This window comes from Trichomycterus rosablanca, chromosome 18 (genome assembly GCF_030014385.1).
Source record: "Trichomycterus rosablanca isolate fTriRos1 chromosome 18, fTriRos1.hap1, whole genome shotgun sequence".
Classification (NCBI taxonomy): Eukaryota; Metazoa; Chordata; class Actinopteri; order Siluriformes; family Trichomycteridae; genus Trichomycterus; species Trichomycterus rosablanca.
This window is the reverse complement of record NC_086005.1, coordinates 22886937-22907314: the sequence shown is the minus strand read 5'-3', so window position 1 is coordinate 22907314 and position 20378 is coordinate 22886937. Positions and strand designations below refer to the sequence as shown.

The 20378-nt window shown below is 42.3% G+C and overlaps 1 protein-coding gene across 1 annotated transcript in view; it reads left to right on the top strand.

Moving 5' to 3' along the window:
- The window catches only part of LOC134332935 (roundabout homolog 1-like), a 214454-nt gene that overhangs the window by 159538 nt on the left and 34538 nt on the right, over positions 1-20378 (top strand). Inside the window, exons 5-11 of the mRNA XM_063014770.1 lie at positions 5404-5524; positions 7535-7673; positions 7902-8029; positions 15660-15668; positions 15933-16057; positions 16343-16514; positions 18489-18694. Coding sequence (XP_062870840.1) covers positions 5404-5524; positions 7535-7673; positions 7902-8029; positions 15660-15668; positions 15933-16057; positions 16343-16514; positions 18489-18694 — 900 coding nt within the window. The remainder of the gene's footprint in view (positions 1-5403; positions 5525-7534; positions 7674-7901; positions 8030-15659; positions 15669-15932; positions 16058-16342; positions 16515-18488; positions 18695-20378) is intronic.

Here is a 20378-nt window from a genome sequence, read left to right as displayed (position 1 = left end):
CACCACCGAGGTCCCAGACCACGTCGAACGCGGTAACATGATGACACTTCAAGCTCGTCTTTCCCGGCATTACAAAGCGAGGTTTCACTGAAGAACTGAGCCTCTTTGAAACTCTCATTTCTCCTACAGGGTGCCTCTGTGGCCTCCAAAAAAAAAGCACACAAGTAAGCACACAAGTGCCTTTTACAAGCCTGAGGAATGTGTCAATTCTGGGAGCAAGAAGGTCAGGCCTCAGGTGTTCCCCCAGCTCTGGCCCGAGGGGCAGTCTGTAGAGGAACGTCTGTAACTGAGGCTTCTCTCTGACAGCCGCGCTCACAAGAGCACAGACCTGTGGGACGAGGTCTCTGCTTGCTTTTGGACACGCTCTAACGCTTCTCAGTGCTCCCCTGCTCTGTGTGTTTTACTACAGTACTAATAATGGCTAAACAAGTGTGCAGCACCCAGGGGTATGGTGCGCTCAGGTATGTGTGTCTACCATCAATTAAACTCCCTTCACACACACATACAAGCCAGAGTGGAAGTACTTGGTAGGCAATTTATTGGTTCAAACCTTTAGTCCAAATGGCGATACATAATACAGACTCTCCTCGGATAATGATGGTTCAGCTTACAATGGGAATTGGATTATACAGTGCACATAAATGCTATTTTATTTATGCATTTTCTCCCAGTATAGTGTAGCCAATTAGTCTACTGCTGCTGGGGACCTCAATGGCATCTGAGGAGGGTATATTTGCCTAAAACATGCTTGCCTAACACCTTATTTGCCCATTGAGAGTCACATGCTGATCTCCACGTTCCTCCACTTCTGTACAGGCGCCTTGAGCTACTAACCAGTCCTTACCCTGCACTAAAGACCCCACCCACCTTTAATCCGGGCTTTTCCCACCAAGAACACTTACGTCCAATTTTGTCTGTGCAGGCACTGCCAATTGTGCCTGCTAGGGGGCGCCCAGCCGACCGGTAGCAGAGCTGCAACTGAGACTCTGAGAATTCAGAATCCAAACGCTGGTGCGCTAGCGGAGTATCCCGCTGTGCCACCTGGGCGCCTCAGTACACATAAATACACATTCAGCAGAAACCGTATTCTGAATTTTTAACTTAATTTAATTCAATCTGCCATGCAGAGTTGCCAGGTCTGCAGTTTTCCCACCGAAATAGGCTAGTTTCAGCTTCTAAAAGGCAGGTTCTTTGTGACCCACTTTAGGCTGGATATTTTTGCTAGACCTGGCAATACTGCATCCACACAGTTGCTGATACACTATATATTTTTTTCAGATACTCTCTTGTATCTATGTGTTGTGTTGCTCATCATGTATACAAAACACCCATCTGTGTCTCCTGCTGCTGGTGAGAACTGTGTACCTATTTTTTTTTTTTGTTGTTTTTCACTTTCAATACATTATTCAGTAAATGACATGAGATATTCAACACTTTATTATAAAATAGGATTCATATTCATGATTTATTTATATTTACATTTACATTTAGCAGATGCTCTTATCCAGAGCGACTTACAGAAGTGCTTCCATAGTAAACATTTCATTTCTCAAGTTTTAGTAAACAACAGTCAAAGAACACGAATCTGCTGAAAGTGTTTTTTTTTTTTTTTTGGAAATGGAAAAAAATGTTAGTAAATAGGTACAAGTCAGCTTAAGTGTTTAGTAAAAAGGTGGGTTTTTAATCGTTTTTTAAAGACAGCAAGAGACTCAGATGTTCGGACAGACAGAGGAAGTTCATTCCACCACTTGGGTGCTAGAACAGAGAAGAGCCTTGATGCTTGTCTTCCTTTAGTCCTGGGTGGAGGCTCAAGTCGAGCGAGACTAGTGGCTCGGAGGTTGCGTGGTACAGAGCGGGGTTTGATTAGGCCTCGAAGGTAGCTTGGGGCTGGTCCATTTTTGGCTTTGTAGGCGAGCATCAGTGTTTTAAACTGAATGCGTGCAGCTACAGGAAGCCAGTGAAGAGAACGCAGCAGTGGGGTGATGTGGCAGTGTTTGGGCTGGTTAAAAACCAGACGGGCAGCTGCATTTTGAATGAGCTGCAAGGGTTTAATAGTGGACATGGGAGCTCCTGCCAGGAGCTCGTTGCAGTAGTCCAACCGTGAGATTACAAGTGATTGGACCAGAATCTGGGTAGCTTCCCTGGAGAGAAATGGTCGAATCTTCCTGATGTTGTACAGGAGGAACCGGCACGATCTCGTCATGTGGGCTATGTAAGGAGAGAAGGTCAGCTGGTTATCCAGGACAACACCAAGGCTTCTTACCTTATCAGATGGTCTGATCTGGGAGTCAATTTATATGGGACGTGTTCAAAGCATGTTAAGGTAGGCTGTGCTATGATATATAAAATATAAACATAAAACTCCTCCGTTTGCGATACAATCACCTTATGCAAGGTTTTATCAGAACGTAACCCCATCGTAAATTGAGGAGCGTCTGTTATCACAATTAAGCTTTTAAGGAAGGCTTAAAGTCAACTGAGAGGCAGAAGTGGTTACAAATTAAAGTGATTCAGAAATGAAGAAGCTGTCAACCATTCATACCAGGATTAAAATTCTAAACGAATTCCATAGTCCCTTAATGAATAATACAAAGACTGCATTAAGGTTAAGTCCTTTCAATCTGATAGTCAGTTATTACGGTCACAGTCCCCCTAGAGTACATGCCCTTGTGCCAAACACGGTCCAAATGACTGTGACACCACCATGCAGCAGTGCAGTAAATGCCACATAGTTCACATAATAAATGATGCAGAATGAGTACATGTGCAGAGCTCTGCTCACTACACTGCTAAATGCAGGAATAAAACTGATACCTTCCCTGATAGAGTCCTCCCAGAATGAAAAAACACACTTACACAGAGTTGCCAGGTTTGCGGTTTCCCTGCCAAATTGGGCTTGTTTGAAAATGCAGTCGCAGATGAAAAGTCAAACAGATATTTTGGGCTACTAGAGTAGCGCCAAAAAGCTTTCATTACTAACAGTACAAAATGAAATGGAATATAGATTCACTTGCTGAGGAAGACCAGAAAGAGCACAAAAGTTTCATGGTTGGAATTAAAGGGATGGAGGAGGGATGTCTGAACCTCCTAATTAATTAGGACTTGGACTTGGTAAAAACAATAGTTCGCGGGGGTGGTTAGTTGGCTATTATATAAAGATGGGAAAGACGGTCCAAAACTTCAAAATATTCAGATATTCATTATAATCAGAACTCATAAGCGAATAAAAAGACAAAATTGCCACACAAAGAGAATTGGAGGGGTGAAGAGAGTACAAGAGAGGAAAGAACAGAAAAGACTAAGTACTGTACAAGTCAAATTCAGTTCTTTTAGTGTTAATTGTGTTACTATTGAATGTTCTTGACTGGGATCTGAAATTATGATAAAAGATAATAAAATAATATAAAAATATAATTAAAAAAATGACAGTACTACTAATAAAACCATGCGAAAAGTATACATTAGGATATACAATTAAAGTAAGACAAAGTAAGATAAACAGGATTTAAGAGAAGTACACTGGAAGTTCTAGTTGCTATTTATAGCCTCTTTTCTTTAAACATCTGTGACACCTTTCAGTTTCTAAAGGGTGGGTTTTAAACAGATATTTTTGTTAGACCTGGCAACCTTGCTGTAAAACACTTTAACACACCTCGGCATTTTAAGTGTTTGTAATGTAGACCCTCAATCTTTCTATACATTAAATTGTGTGTAATTTGTCCTTTATAGCAAATGTGTGGTTGACTACAACACTGTTAGTCCACCAATGCTGTAGTAAGGTTTATATTTGGGTTAATCCTAAATAGTAATATTATTGGTCTGGTGAGCCTTATGATCAGTTCAGACAGTCGAATCTATGGCAATTAACCTCAATCAATGAATCACTACTTGACATTTTTTAGGCAGCTAATTATTTCTTACATGACACCAGGCGTTAGAGGATTGCTTCTCGAGCTGGCCTCTACAGGACACGTCTTTGGGATCTGGGTTAATTTCAGAAAACTGTTTCAGTATAACATGTAATTGGACACTTACATACTCAGTTTATTCCTGGCAGGCTGTTTGTAGGTTTTTCGGCTTTTTTATTAAATACACTAGAGATGTAATAAAAAGCTTAGGAGCCTTTACGACCAGTTGCAGTTGTCCGTCCGTCAACATGAGGAACAGCTGTCAAAATGTATTAGGGTCATTGTTAGGACGAAAGGATCGACTCGGGCAATACGCCGACACAGCGGAGTCATTCAGATCTAGTCTAAACAGATTAAAAGTTACTGTACCAAACTTTTTACTACCAAACTCCACGGATGACGCCACAGTTCGCATTGAAAACCATTGTATTGTTTGGTTCCAGCTTTTTCTTTGGTGGAAACATGCTGAAAGTTTAAGATCAAGGTCACGACTGGAATGGAGCCCGTTCCACGTCAGCCGAAAAAGGGCTATATTATACCTTTTTTTCATTCCAAGACAATAAACCCTTTAAAAATTACCTAGACACCCTATAAGGAACCCCATAATGTAGCTAATTTGCTTATTTGGTTATGCATTTTCTCCCCTTTTCTCCAGATTTAGCGTTGTGAACTTGTCTTCCATTGCTGTGGATTCCTGATTGCGCTCGAGGAGGGTATATTGCTGCTCAGACACGTGCACAGTCCTAGCGGACCCCATCTTTTACGCCTGTGCTTTGGTGGATTTGCACATAATGCTCATCCACTTTCTGCGTAGGCGCCTCGGTCTGCAAACCAGGGTCTTTGCGATGGCCAATTTTTGTACCTGCTAGATGGCGCCGACCGGTAGCAGAGCTGAGATTCGAACCGGGGTGTTCAGAATCTCGGCGCTGGTGAGCTAGCGGGATATCCCACTGCGCCACCTGGGCACCCTGTTACCTGTCTGTTAATAAATGTATATATATTATATTTTATATGATATTTTAATTAATCTTTTATTCATTTTAATTATTTGAATTAATCCTGCCTCTTTTCTTGTTGGTGATGGTGTTCTTAATCATTGAAGCTTTTGAATGGTTGTCAGAAAAACGACCAAAGTCCAAAGCACGAGCAACGCCGTCGAGATTTTCACTGAATGTTTTATTTTCACCGTGTCTCATTTTAAAAGACGTGTTACTGCATCTAAGTGGTGCAGCGGATTATAGATCCTGAACACCCCGGTTCAAATCTCAGCTCTGCTACCGGTCGGCCGGGCACCATCTAGCGGGCCCAATTGACATTGGGTGGGGAAATTACTGGACTAAACAGATAGAGGCGCCAGTGCAGAAAGTGGATGAGCCTCATGTGTGAATCTGCTAGGACTGCATGGAATTTGGGGCTTCAGATTTGAGAGAAAATGTGACTACATCGCCCACACAACTTACACTCTAATTCCCGCCAATCTCCGTCCTGTTTTTAGATCCGAGGTGGAAAGCTGATGATCACCAACGCCAAAAAAAGTGACGCCGGAAAGTACATCTGCGTGGGCACTAACATGGTGGGGGAGCGCGAGAGTGAGATCGCTGAACTGACTGTCCTAGGTAAGCACACCTCTATTCTGCCATCGGTTTTGGCTATTATTCTCTGGATGTTCTTTCTAATCAAATAAGTGGACATGTTTCCTCTCACTGGTTGGCGTAATTGGAAGTGTTAAGCCGGGTAATAATAACGCCGCCTGTGCAGCTGTTCTTGAACTCTCTTGCCCTTGAACCTCGACCTTTTGCTCTCCGTGTTTAGGCGTGACCAGCTGTGCCTCTTCCTCACTTCTTGTAGCCCAGACTGTTGATTCTCATTGCCCCCCCCCCCTCGCTCTATTCCCCTCTATTACTCTTGTTCTTTCTTTCTTTTCTCATGGAGGCACTTCCTGTCTACTTTGACCCCTTATCACATGATCAGACGGGCTCAGAGCCAGCGTGCACACATTTAGTAAAGCTAGTAAAAACATTTAGCGCTAATAGAATAATGGTGCTGATTGAAGCAACTGATTTGCGCTAAGAGCTCGGGGTAGGGTGTAAGGATCCGCCTATAGCATGAACTTTATGATGTTTTTTTTTTTTTTTCTTGCAAATTCAGACCGGACTCTGGAAAAACTAAATAAATCACAATAAAATTCATGCTTATTATTTTTAAAATACCGAAAAAACCTACATGGACAAAAGTATTCGGACACCCCTTTTCATTTTCAAATTCATGCTTATGGGTGTAATAAATCAATTATATTAAGGAAATGATATGCTTCCAATTTTGCAGCAACAGTTTAGGGAAGGCCCTTTCCTGTTCCAGCATTACTGTCACCCTGTGCACAAAGCAAGCTCTATAAAGACATGAAAAGCTTGGTGCCAGTGAACAGCTTTGAAATGAACTGGAACATCAATTAAGGCTTTGTTGATCAGCGCTTGGTAATACAAATGCTCATTTGACCGAATGGGCACAAATTCCCATAGATACATTTTAAATGAAATAGCAGGAATAGTTTAGGGAAGGCCCTTTCCTCTTCCAACATGAATGTGCCCCTGTGCACAAAGTAAGGATTATAAAGACATGAAAAGCCTGGCGCCATTGAACAGCTTTGAAATGAACTGGAACATCACTTGAGGCTTTGTTGATCAGCGCTTGGTAATACAAATGTTCTTTTTACCAAACGGGCACAAATTCCCATGGATAAAATTGAAATGCAGTTACAGGAACAGTTTAGGGAAGGCCCTTTCCTGTTCCAGCATGACTGTCTCCTTGTGCACAAAGCAAGCTCTATAAAGACATGAAAATCCTGGCGCCACTGAACATCTTTGAAATGAACTGAAACATCAATTGAGGCTTTGTTGGCCAACATCAGTGCCCAGCTGTACAAATACTGTTTTGACTGAATGAGCACAAATTCCCACAGACATACTTCAAAGTCTTGTGAGAAGTCTTCTCAGCAGAGTGGCTGTTGTTATAGCCATAGAGATCACCTAGAGGTCACTTTGTTTTAGTAATGTCCAACAAGCTAATGGTCAGGTGTCCAAATAATTTTGGCCATATAGTGTAAAAGTGGCTGCACATTAATTAAGTGTGGCCTGAGAACAAGGTTTGGTGTAGAAGAACCTCATGCCCATCCAAAACCTTTAGAGTGAATTGGTTCGAATCTCAGCTCTACTACCGGTGGGCAGACCAAAAATTGGCCACAGTGTCTGCTGGGTAGGGAAATGACCGGACTAAGTGGGTGTGGTCTTCACCCACTTGCTTTAAAAATGAATTGAAATAGAATGACAATGAAATAGAATGAGCCAGGCCTTGTCCAGTCCAATATTAGTGACCCAAGCTCATGTTCTTGTGACAAAAGAACGTGAAAAAATCCCCCATCAGGCTCCAAAATCTTGTGGACTGCCTTCCCAAAAGAGCCCATCATGTTATAGTACAGGGGGGCAATATAATAAAGCCTATGGTTTTAAATGTCATAGTTCAAAAAGTTCATGGTTAGGTGTCCACATACTTTTGGCCATATAGTTTATGACTAAAGTAACGTTTCTAAACTAGATAACATGCATATATTTCCGTTCCTCTCCCTTCAGAGAGGCCGAGCTTCACGCGGAGGCCCACCAGCGTGGTGGTTCTGGCTGACGAGAGTGTGGAGTTTCGATGCGAGGCCCGTGGAGACCCGTTTCCCACCGTCCGCTGGAGGAAGGAGGACGGGGATCTGCCCAAAGGAAGGTGCGTTTTTTTGCTTACTCAGGGAGCCTGGATCTCCCAGCTCGGCTGCTCTCTTACTTTCCGTTTTAAAGCGTAAGAGCAGAGCAGCTCAGAATTTATTGGTAGACCCCCTGCTTTAAACATTTTCCAGGCTCAACTCAGTGGCTTATTATCTGAATCCTTTCGTGGGTTTAATTACATAGCTGTGCAGATGTGCTTTGCCTGTCCTGACTTTCTAACCGTCTCTAGGTACGAGATCCTGGAGGACCACACCCTCAGCTTGCGGCGCGTCACTCCGGCTGATGTGGGCTCGTACAGTTGCCTAGCCGAGAACATGGTGGGCAAAGCCGAAGCATCCGCCATGCTGACGGTGCACGGTAAGATCTTACGCACGCTTACCAACTTTATTCAACCCTCCTCCCTCCCACAACTGCTGCTGCACATAGAAGGAACTGCTGTGCATTTAATAATAATAATAATAATAATACTATTATTAATAATAATAATAATAATAATAATAATAATAATGATAATTATAATAATAATAATATTAATAATAATAATAATGATAATTATAACAATAATAATAATAATAATAATGGAATAATAATAATAATACTGATGATAATAATAATAATAATGGGGTTAATAATAATAATAATATTAATGGGGTTAATAATAATACATAATAATAATAATATTTATGGGGTTAATAATAATAATAATTGTAATAATAACAATGGAGTTAATACAATTATAATAATAGCATTAATATTAATAATGATAATGGGGATGATAATAATAATAATAATAATAAATAATAATAATAATGGAGATAATAATAATAATAATAATAATAATAATAAAATAACAACATCAACAGTAATAATAATAATTATTATTATTATAAAACTAGTTATTATTATAGTTTTGTTTTTTTTCTTTTTTGCATTTTTTTACCTTAAGTACAAATACAATCTAAACTTGGCTTATTATTTATATTAAGTATTATACAGAAGATGGCCCTAGTACAAAACCTTGTGGGACACCATAATAATTTTTACTGTACCAACTAACTGATTTTAGCAGATTCTTCAAGGGGTGAAGGGTTGGTCACCTCACTTACCAGCATGTGACTTTTCCTTCAGCACATATGTATGTGTAAACTAAAATGAAAGTGCCAATATGCACAGGTGCATTTAAATAAAAAAAAAATGCCAGTTAACAAATGAGCCAGCATATGCCAGTCGTTAAGTAGCGTGCCCAGTTAAACAATGTTTGTAATAAGCTTATACCATGAGTCAAGAGACGTGGCCCGGTGTGGTAAAGATCCGATTTCATTATTCCTGGCTATCACGTTTTGCATCCACAGAGGCTTTTGAACCCACGGCCGTATTACGCTGTGTCAGCAGGGGTCACAGGAAGTGGGTTTCGGTATTGCCGAGCGGCGTTGCGGCACGCCTGTGATCCTCCGGGGAAGCGTGGGCAGGAGAGGGGCACGTTAGCCCAAAGCTCGCCTGCTCTTTGAAGAGAGGAAATGAGCTGAAGCAAAGGGGGCATCGACTTTTATCCCATCCCCACCCTCCTCTTCTTCTTCTTCCTTTACCTCCTCCTCCTCCTCCTCATGTACCCCCTGCCCTGGTGACACCCATCCAGAGACACACGGAGGGAGGATGGCCTAATTAAAGACAGGCCCCAGTCCCACGCTGGGAAATAACATGTTTCCAATTACACACTTTTAATTCCAGAGCTGGGAAACTGGCAAAGCGGAGACAATCTGGTCTTTGAACTAAGACACAGGAGTGAATCTGGACGACCAAGCGAGCTGGAAAGTCGTCCAAACACCCTGTAGCTTTTTAGACTTATTTTTTTTACCCTGCTTTACTGAGATTTGTACCCAGGAAAGAGAAAGAAGGATAAGAGCCAGGAAGAAAGCCTAGCCTGGAGAGAGGAAAAAAAAACAGACATAACAAAGTTGCTGTCTGACGAACAGATTATCTTTCTTGAAGCGATACATGCAGTTACAGATGAAGACGATACTCTTGCAGCTTAGATCGCATTGATAAATGCGTTTGAACGAGAGCCAGTCCCACCACTGCATATTTCATTTTACAGGCCTGTAATTAAATACAGGGTGGAGAGGAACGTTTGTAATTCATTGCAAATTTGATAATAAAAGAGGATCGTTTGTTTTGCTCGGTTATTATTAAATTTACTTTGTGTATGATGTATAAAGACTGTTAGGGTTTAATGCAATTATCATATGTTTTTGTAGACGCTCCAAGCTCATGCAAAATTTCTCTTCCAAGTGCTTTCTGCACCCTGGTGGAAAGAGGAAAGCACACGCTGTACAAATAGCATGCACTGTTTGTCCTTAATTACCTCGTTCCCAGTTCTCACCCACTGAGTGTCCCTAAGGCATAGAAAAAACACCAGGCTACAAGAGAGAGCAAACATCACAAACCTCTACACCAGTTCAGTAGCTGCTGATTTTTACCCACTACCTGAGTCGCCTCCATCACATGACACCCGCCAACCAATGAGGATTAGGGTTAACACAGACTTCCTGCGAGAAAGAAACTAGCTCAGGGCACCACTGGCTAGATCAGAACACCTGGAGGAAGGTGGAAGCTGCTCCCTAGATGTCTAGATACATTATGTGGCCAGAAGTGTGTAGACACCCCGCTTATTATTGAGTTATAGAGTTTAGAAAGCAAACTCGTTCCGAATAAAGGAATTCAACCAACTGAGGTTCCATTAACTGATATCACATGATTAGTGTGTAGATAATACACCGATCAGTCATAACATTAAAACCACCTCCTTGTTTCTACACTCACTGTCCATTTTATCAGCTCCACTTACCATATAGAAGCACTTTGTAGTTCTACAATTACTGACTGTAGTCCATCTGTTTCTCTGCATGCTTTGTTAGCCCCCTTTCATGCTGTTCTTCAATGGTCAGGACTCTCCCAGGACCACCACAGAGCAGGTATTATTTAGGTGGTGGATCATTCTCAGCACTGCACTGACACTGACATGGTGGTGGTGTGTTAGTGTGTGTTGTGCTGGTATGAGTGGAACACCTCACTGTCACTGCTAGACTGAGAATAGTCCACCAACCAAAAATATCCAGCCAACAGCGCCCCGTGGGCAGCGTCCTGTGACCACTGATGAAGGTCTAGATAATGACCAAGTCAAACAGCAGCATTAGATGAGCGATCGTCTCTGACTTTACATCTACAAGGTGGACTAACTAGGTAGGTGTCTAATAGTGTGGACAGTGAGTGGACACGTATTTAAAAACTCATACCAGCACGACACACACTAACACACCACCACCATGTCAGTGTCACCGCAATGCAGAGAATGATCCACCACCTAAATAATACCTGCTCTGTAGTGGTCCTGTGGGGGTCCTATGCAAAGAAACAGATGGACTACAGTCAGTAATTGTAGAACTACAAAGTGCTCCTATATGGTAAGTGGAGCTGATAAAATGGACAGTGAGTGTAGAAACGAGGAGGTGGTTTTAATGTTATAGCTGATCAGTGTAAATACAAGAGCACTGCATAGGGATCCTGTAAAACCAAATCCAGCTACACAGTCTAGACCAACGACATCAGTGTGTCTGAATCATGCCGTGCAAGAACTAGAAATTGAAATAGTTCCATAAACGAGTATGCGAATGGTAAATCAGTATAAAGACAGTCCATATTGAACATGTTTTACACGGCTGAGTGAAGCAGGAAGGTTCTTCCTTCAATACCCTGGCATCAAGATCAGCGCAGTCATCACTGCCACCAATCATTGCTGAAAATCCAAACCAGCCGTGTCCTCCGGCGCAGATGTTTTTCCTTCCAAATTTCCTCTCGGCTCTCTGCTTTTCCATCGCCTCAGTCTCTCTGTTGTGAAAACATCTCAGAGGTTTTATAGCCACCATAATTATTCTTCAGGCACCACTCTGATTAAAGCGCTCCAGCCGGCCGGCCGAATCCTCTTTGCGACCCAGACGAGAGGGCATCGTTGTCCTTCTCGGCCCATAAAACCAAAGTCAGCGACAGGTTCACGTTTTAAGACCGGTTTTGACCAGTCGGGGCACCGCATGAAGCGATGGCACAGCAAGAGAGAAACCGAAGTGCCAGGAAGCGATCAATCTAACTCCGAAAAGAAGAAAATTCTCACACATTCTCACAAACGGCCCTCCTTCCTACACCTTAATGGCATCATCTGGGTGTCATAACTCCGTCCTAACACGTCCCCGGAGCGAGACAGGGTCGTAATTCTAGCCCAGCCGAAGCTTTTCACACCTTCCAATGCAACACTGGTTTGATGGGTCTCACAGGGGGCTGAACAACCCTCGGCTTGTCTCGCTGTTTTCCCAAACACCACCCCGACACACGGCTTTCAATTCTGCGAGCCACCCTCACCCTCTGAACGACAGCAGTCCTGAGGTGGAAACAAACACCGGTCTGTCCTCTTTGCACCCCCTCTGGCTAAGTCTATAAAGCTGCCAGGTGAAATTCATGCCCCAGGCCTCACTTATTTCAATAAACACACTTTACCTGACACGGGTCACGAGCCAGAGCTCCAGCGTGAACAATGCAAGCTCATGTGAGCCATTGAGACACACCGTTTGTGCATTTAATTATACACTGCCTGTGTTGCTTTAACACTTTTTCATGCAGGGCTGTCAGTGTAAAACTGATACCTTAAAGCAACGGTGTCCAGTTCTACTACTACTACTACTATTAAAATTCTTAAAACGGCCCACGAAGTATTTTAGGATTTCATTTACATTTATGGCATTTAGCAGACGCACCTAACAGTACTGTGGCAGTATACTGTGTAAGCAATTGAAAGTTAAGAGCCTTGCTTAAGGGCCCAACGGTGGCAACCTGGAAGTGGTGGGGCTTGAACCAGCAACCTTTCGATTACTAGTTCAGTACCCTGACCACTAGGCTACAACTGCCCTTCTGAAAAAGAAATTCCTAGTTTGGAGGTGGTACTGTGGCTCGATGGGTAGCACTGTCACCTCACAGCAAGAAGGTCCTGGGTTTGATTCCCTGGTGGATCGGTCTGGGTCCTTTCTGTGTGGAGTTTGCATGTTCTCCCCATGTCTTTGGGAGCTCCGATTTCTCCTACAGTCCAAAGACATGCAGTCAGGTTAATTGGAGATACTAAAGTCACCCTAGGTATTAGTGTGTCTGTGCCCTGTCCAGGGTGTTTCCTACCTTTCGCCCAGTGAATTGTACCCACCGTGACCTCAAATAGGATAATGCGGCGGTAAAACAGCCAATGAATGAATGAATGTAGTTACAGCATTGCTAATCGCCTAACTATTAAGTGTTTGTAGTTCTGTAATAAGGAAGAGTTAATTAGGAAAAATAGAGAACCCCAAACCCCCCCTCCTTCCCGAATGGCATCCTAAATGGGGTGTATTCCAGGGATAGACTGTGGAAGCATTGTAATTACAAACACAACACAAATATCACCTTAAATAGTGTTGAACAAGGTTTTTCAAACCCTGGGCCAGGGTCATGAGCCAAAAAAATGGGTCACAGAAAAAATAAATAAATAAATGAATTTTAACAGGCACATAAAGACAAAATGAACTTGTACACGAACACTCCCTTGGCTTTACGTTACATCTTGTAAACCACAGTGGAACCAGATTGCCACCGTTTTTATGCATTGTTTGTGTTGCCTGGGTTGCAGTAAAAATCATGGACAAAATGTGGGTTGCTTGAAGAAAACCTGGTCTTGAACACATCACCTTTACACCTGGTTTGCAACTTGGCAGGGTTGCAGAAATTCAGCTCTGTTACTTTAAGAATGCCAATACTGGATCATTATCAGGTATTGGTAATGGTCTAACTCATACTCCTAGCTGTGTGGGTGCTAGAATTGAGGTCCAGGTAGAAGTAGATCCTTTACGACTGCATAACATTATTACACACAAGGGTGAGACCGGCTACGACAGCAGTCTGGACTGGGAGGAACTCTTGACTTATTGCAAAACTAACAGCACACAGAGTCAAGAATGTCTGCGTCCTATAGCACTGAATGCTAAGAGGCTCGTTTGATGTCTGGCATTCACATATTAATCAAACCTTTCACTTCGAAACATCTCAGCACAGGAAGGGCTGGGTTAGGGGGTTTAGATTAAGGCCAACAACAACAAGCCCCGATCGGTCACCCCTACTGGCACTCAGCAGCATCAGCACTGTTTGTGAAGTCGGGATTTGCAGGTTTCACGCGTAGTTGACTTGCACAAACATTCCAGATAGAGGAACTGTGCAAGCCAACTGCAGTTCCGCGGAGCAGTGTGTTTTCAGATCGTTGAACATGACTCGATGTGGTTCGAGCAGAGGGATGCCAGAGACAGAAGTGATTTAGGAATGAACAGCACAGCCGAGTTAGTGTTCAGCAGGTTTCATTTCATACTGTATGTGATTTAAAATCACAGATAAGCTTCAATCTTTGCTATGTTTAGGCTATGTCAAGACAACGCAATTATGTCGACAAAGTAAAAGTAGAATCCAAAGCCAAATAATCTTATAAAACCTCTAGAATTTAGACCTGAAACCAGAGATGTTCACAAAATTTGAGTCAATATAATATACACAATACATATATTGGAAATGTAGCATAGAAATAAACAAATAATATGTAAGTTCAGATAAAAAACAACAGATCAGCGACTGTATTTTGCCATTTTACTTAATGCCTTTACTTTCCTAGTCATTGTTCAAATGAATGTAATTTCCGTAACAAGAAGGTACCAGTTAAAAGCTTAAACTGATATGTTTTGTTTTCATTGCAAAACAAAAGCGGGCAATAAATCACGGCACAGCAGCCAAAATCCAAAACACAACAAAAAAATTATAACCACTGCTTCCCTTAGCTTATGTTCTTCCAGATGCTATTAAATTTATAACCGTGTGTTGTCCCATTAGGAATATAATCCATTATTTTGTAAATGTGCTTATAATTAAAAACCTCCAAACTTTTCCCGGTTGTGAAGTAAAACACGAACTCGTTAGAAAGCCAATCAAGCGTTTAATTGACAATCATCTGTGTGACGCAAACTGAATAAATGCAAATAACAGCATTTCTTACTAAAAATTTTAATCAGATTGGTTCAGAAAGCGCTCTTTCATCCATTAGCACCAAAAGATAATGAAAATGGTACCGAAAATGTTCAAATGAACTTCACACTGTGTAGGGAGTAGGGAGCGGCGCTTTATCACTACACCGGAAGCTGGCTGGAACATTTACCCATTGCGTGCGTTGCAGGTTAAGATGACCGGAGCGCTATTAGAGAGCAGAATATTTATAATAATAATAATTAATTATATATAATTAGATATATATAATTGTCACACGTAACTAATGTTAACACATGCTGACGCTAGCGACTCTTGTTGTGCACTAGTAATTTTTTTTGCGAGTCATGAGTCCGAGTGGAGTCTAAAGTCACTGTGTGTGTGTCCCCATCTCTGCCTAATTCTCTTTGCTCATTTGTCCACTTTCAGTAACACACTAAAGCTTAATAAAAGACACCAATCGAGTAAAGGAACAATGAAATTATTTAAATAGAAGATTTAAATAGAGATCAGACTAAATTTAATGGGGAAATTGGTGCTATAGTCACATCACATCAAGTTCTGTCGGACCCTTTTCAGTTTTACCGAGGCCAGAGAATTTGCATGTATAGTGTGACGTGTACATCCAGCACGATACCATTTCAGTCTTTTACACCAAATAAATCTTAGACATAATCATTAGCCTTTACTGTTCATCCATCCTTTAATGATTTATTGTTGTGCCCTTTTTTGTGACCATTATCATTATGACCATTTCATGATGTGTGTAATGTGCAGTAGTTGGAGGAACTGATGAATGATTGTGTTGAATGAACGTTCTCATCACTGACTGCATCTGTTTCTCTTCTCTCTTTTAGTTATGACCGGTAAGTTGCAACCATTTCCCCCCATCATCTAGTGACTGGAAGTGGTTTCCCACCATTATCCCATCACCACCCTCCATCTTCCATATTTTCCTGAATACATTAAACAGCTCACAGTTGACAGTAATGGGTAAAACCAAAATGTATTATTGATGAAAAGGTAAAAGTGATCATTTGCATTTCATCATGTGACTAAATGGCTATGCCTAAATATGATATAATTACTGTATATTCTGTGCCTTTACTGTATTTAACGTCATCTTAGCACCAGCTATAAATAGCACACTGTGTTACTTTGTGTTGTGTAGTTCCTCCGGCGTTTGTTGTGCGACCCCGGAACCAGGTGATGGGTGTGGGCAGAACGGTCACATTTCAGTGTGAGGCAACAGGTAACCCACAGCCGGCCATTTTTTGGCAAAGAGAAGGCAGCCAGGTAAGAGTCCATTACTTGTATATTACTTATATAAATCTTACATACAGTGCTACAAAATGTGCAAATTATTAACACAGCATCCAGTGTCAGGTTCCGAGAATCAGCCAGAGCTCTGATTTCTATACAGAATCAATAACTGTGTTGCTTTATTTTGGGCAGACCTTGTAATATTAGACGGGTCAGAACCATAATCCATGATTTGTCCTTACAGTACTTCAAAATCTTTGTTCTTTTTACTTTCTTTGTTGTATTTTTCACTTATCTGGTTGCTTTCTCACCTGGCAGAACCTGCTGTTCTCGTACCAGCCACCGCAGCCCTCCAGCCGTTTCTCCGTCTCTCAGACGGGCGATCTCACCATCACGGATGTGCAGCGCGCTGACGGTGGACTGTACAGCTGCCAAGCGCTCAACATTGCTGGCAGCGTCATCACCAAGGCCCTGCTGGAGGTTACAGATGGTGAGGAAAAGCACACACACACACACACAATACAGATAAAGGCATATGGACTCCTTATCATGACATTGTTGGACATTACATTCCAAAACCATGGCCATTGATACAGAGTTCTAATTCAGAGTTCTAATTCAACAATTAGAAGGGGTGTCTACATACTTTTGGCAATATAATGTAAAACTAGAATTTTACTATGTTGTAATATTCTGACATAATAATTGGGCGCAGTGTTAAATCACGCTAGCCAACTACCGCAGAGATCCAGGTCTAAATCTTAGCAGTGCTATCAGCCGGTCAGGCATCTACGCAGACATGATTGGCTGTGTCTGGAGGGGGTGGCTGCAGAGCCTAGCCATCAGTGTCAGTGTGCTCTTAGTGCCATTCTAAGCCAAGGAAGTGCAATCGGTATAAAAACTGCACCAAATCAAGTGTTTGGACCAGAATAATACACTGTGGTGGATACACTGTCGTGACCCTCAAATATGGAAGCAGCCAAAATATGAAAAAATAAAATAAACATAGTAATAAATGGCAGAGAGGACAGAATTTGTGTATAGTTTGCACCCAGGAAAAAAACCCTCCCAAGTATTTGCCAAGAGGTGCCAAATACTCTCAAGTTCCAAACAAAGTGGAAGTCGAAAGGGTTCCTGAACCCCTTTGCTGCTGCAATTACGGCCTCTGCTGTTTTGTTGAGGCGCCTGCATGAGAGACAGCAGTGTGTGACTCTCCATACGCAGTACTGCTCTCTGTGAGACCCCGCCCCTGACAGGTGAACAGAAGCGATCTGCGACTGCACCCTTGTTCGTCCGAGTTCTGTTCCATAAAAAAAATGTTCTGTGGTTCTCCCTTGGTCAGGGCCTGCAGCTAGGAGGAAGTTACAATTGGGGAACTGGATATGACTACAGTGGGAGGAACGTGTAAAAAAAAACTATGTATTAAATGAAGGATTTTTTGCAAATTGCATTTATTGGGTTCATTAATACCCATGGTATTAATTAATACCCAATGTGTCTATTAATACCCAATCTGCATGGCATTACTAGCTGCCAGTCTGGAAAGAACACAGACTTCCCTGAGGCCTGCTGCTCCAAAAATCCTGTTTCTATGACAACTGGATACACAAAGACCGCCAATGGCCCCCATACTCATTTATTCCTTTCTACACAGACAGACAGTCACACACACACTGTACACACAATAATTGTCGGAATGTTGCAAGATATCCAACTGACCCTAAAGCCTTGCTTTTGCATACTTGGCGCAGTAATTATCACAACATTGAGTTAAAAAACTAAATTAGAATTACCCCCCCCCATCAAGGTCTGTAGTAGCTGCACCTGCATAACCAGCAGCAAAACTAAAGCACGCTCCAAAAAAACCAGACTGGACGTGTATATGAGTCTGAGCTGTGTACATACATTAGTTTAATGAACATAATCGCCCAGGGTGGTACCGGGTGGCAGAGCTCGGCTCGGCAGCTGGAGGAGCGCCCGATTCCTCGCGTTTTTTGTGTAATGATATGGTAATTTTAATACCCTTCCCTCTGCCGCGCAGACATAAGCAGGCGCAAAATGGAAGTCCCGTACTCCGTGCGCACTCAATTACACTTAATGGAAATGAAACAAGGCCGCTGCGAGTTTGATTGAACCTAGTCAAGCACTTGCTGCTGCGCTCTGGCTTCTCCCTTCCCCCCTTTGCTTTTCTGTCGTGAGCGTATGTTAATAATCTCTATTCGGGGCCTAAGGCTATTTTTCAGGTGTATAACCGCCCCCCACCTCCTTCCATCACTATCGTCTTTGAGTCTAAAAAAAGTAAAAGCCTGCTGTCTATTTTTAAGCAGGTTAGGTTCTGCAGACAAATGATTGGCTTTCCGCACATAAGTGTATCCTAGTTACCTCATTATTTTGTCTTTCTGATGGTTATAGCATTCCTGTCTCCGTTATGTTTGTCCTCATTGTCCTATTTTTACACCTACAGTGGTTTCCGACCGACCTCCACCAGTGATCCGGCAAGGCCCGGAGAACCAGACGGTCGCAGTAGACGGAACAATTTTACTGAACTGCTTGACAACAGGAACGCCTGTCCCAACGGTGCTCTGGAAGAAGGATGGGACGCTTGTTTCTACCCATGATTCCCGCATTACACAGCTGGACAACGGGGCATTGCAGATCCGTTTTGCCAAGGTATGAAGGGGGAAAATGTTTTGCATGTGCCATGTGGCATTTCCTCCCTTAATATGGTATTTGGATGGTGTTGACCAGTGTTTTGTGAATGGGATGTTTAAAGTATCTACATCAAATAGACAGGGGCAAAAATCACCCCTCCTCCAAAAAAATGTGCACGGTGTCATGGAAGGCCTAGCTGGCATGGAACCAAGCACAGAACAGCCACTGCCATCAGGCCTTGCCTTGTAGTAGCCCAATAGAAAATCATTATAATTAGAAGGTGGCTGTTCCTCCACTTAGTCGTGGCATATTGTATGTGTTGAGCAGGTGGCCGAGGTTATTATTTTTAAAGTGAAGGCGGGCAAGCTAAATGGACAGCTGCACTATCCCAATGCCTAATTTACCATTTCATAGGATTAAGGTCACAAAAATGTCCATAACAAAGTGTCTGTGTCAAACAAGGTAAGGTAAGGGATATATTAAATGGGCTGATGGTAGTTACCCGCAGATATGGGCAGCATAAAGACCTGAGTGACTTTGATAGGGGCCAAATCGTTAGGTTGTTAGGCTTGTGTGCAGTAACTAACACTGAAGACAGAAACGGGTTCGGAAAAGGGCATCACAGAGTGGTACTCACTCATACCCCAGTGGATAGATTCAGGTAAACTGATGTCAGGAGACACAGCAATCAATCAGAGGTGATACAGAGGGTCTGTCTGAAAACCTAGTGACCTGCCTCGTTGCCTACTGCCTACCTGGGCAGCTGCCTAAGTAGAGAGGATTCTAATAAGACATCAAACTTATAAGGCAGATTATTTAGACACACTACTTAGACAGACTACTAGACTAACACAGTTAGCCTCAGGCCATTTAAAGCAATGGGCTGAGGAGGCACAACCCACTAGCATGCCAGCTATCATCTCCCTTCGTGTACCAAAAATGGTTAAATTGTCACAGATGAGCCCGATTTTGCAAATAAATGACACTTGTACAACATTATACAAATTGAAAATCAATGAGAATTTATTTACATTTGAAAAGAACGTTGCCCCGCGTTCGTCTGCCATATTTGTCATTTTCTGTGAGAAAAGTTGTGCCGCACTAAATGCTGGGATTGCCTTCACAGCTAAGGAAGCACCAAATGCTCTCTCATTATTCAGTCAGATTATAGCTTCGCAATAGGCACCATAGAAGGCAGCATTTTAAGAATCTAAGCATTCAGACAGACTTCTTTTCTGGAGCGTGTAGGATGATGTAAAATGCCATCTATGTAGAGAGCTCACTGGGTTTTCAGACAGACCCCATTATATTTGGTATGGTAAAATATAACCAGTCAAAGAAAGTCAGTGACAGGATCTTTGGAAGTTAGACCCCTGTGGAGTTGTACCCTAGTGGATGGATTCAGGTAATCTGATGTCAGAAAAAACAGCAATGATCCGAGGATTTATTAAGAGACTAGATTTTTTATGTACAAGGACAAACAAGTGTGTGTGAAAAGTTTAGCCTTATCTAAGGGTTGTTTCAGTGTGTCAGTTTAATCGCCCTGCGTACAGGTCATTCTGTTCCAGTATGTAGGGGCGGTGAAAGAAAAGAAGGGAGTAAGAACCACAAACTGAGTCTTAATGTGCACGAGTCAGATTCTAATAGAGAAAAAAGAGGGCGTTCTATTTACTAGATTAGATATGCAGAATGTTTCTGCAGC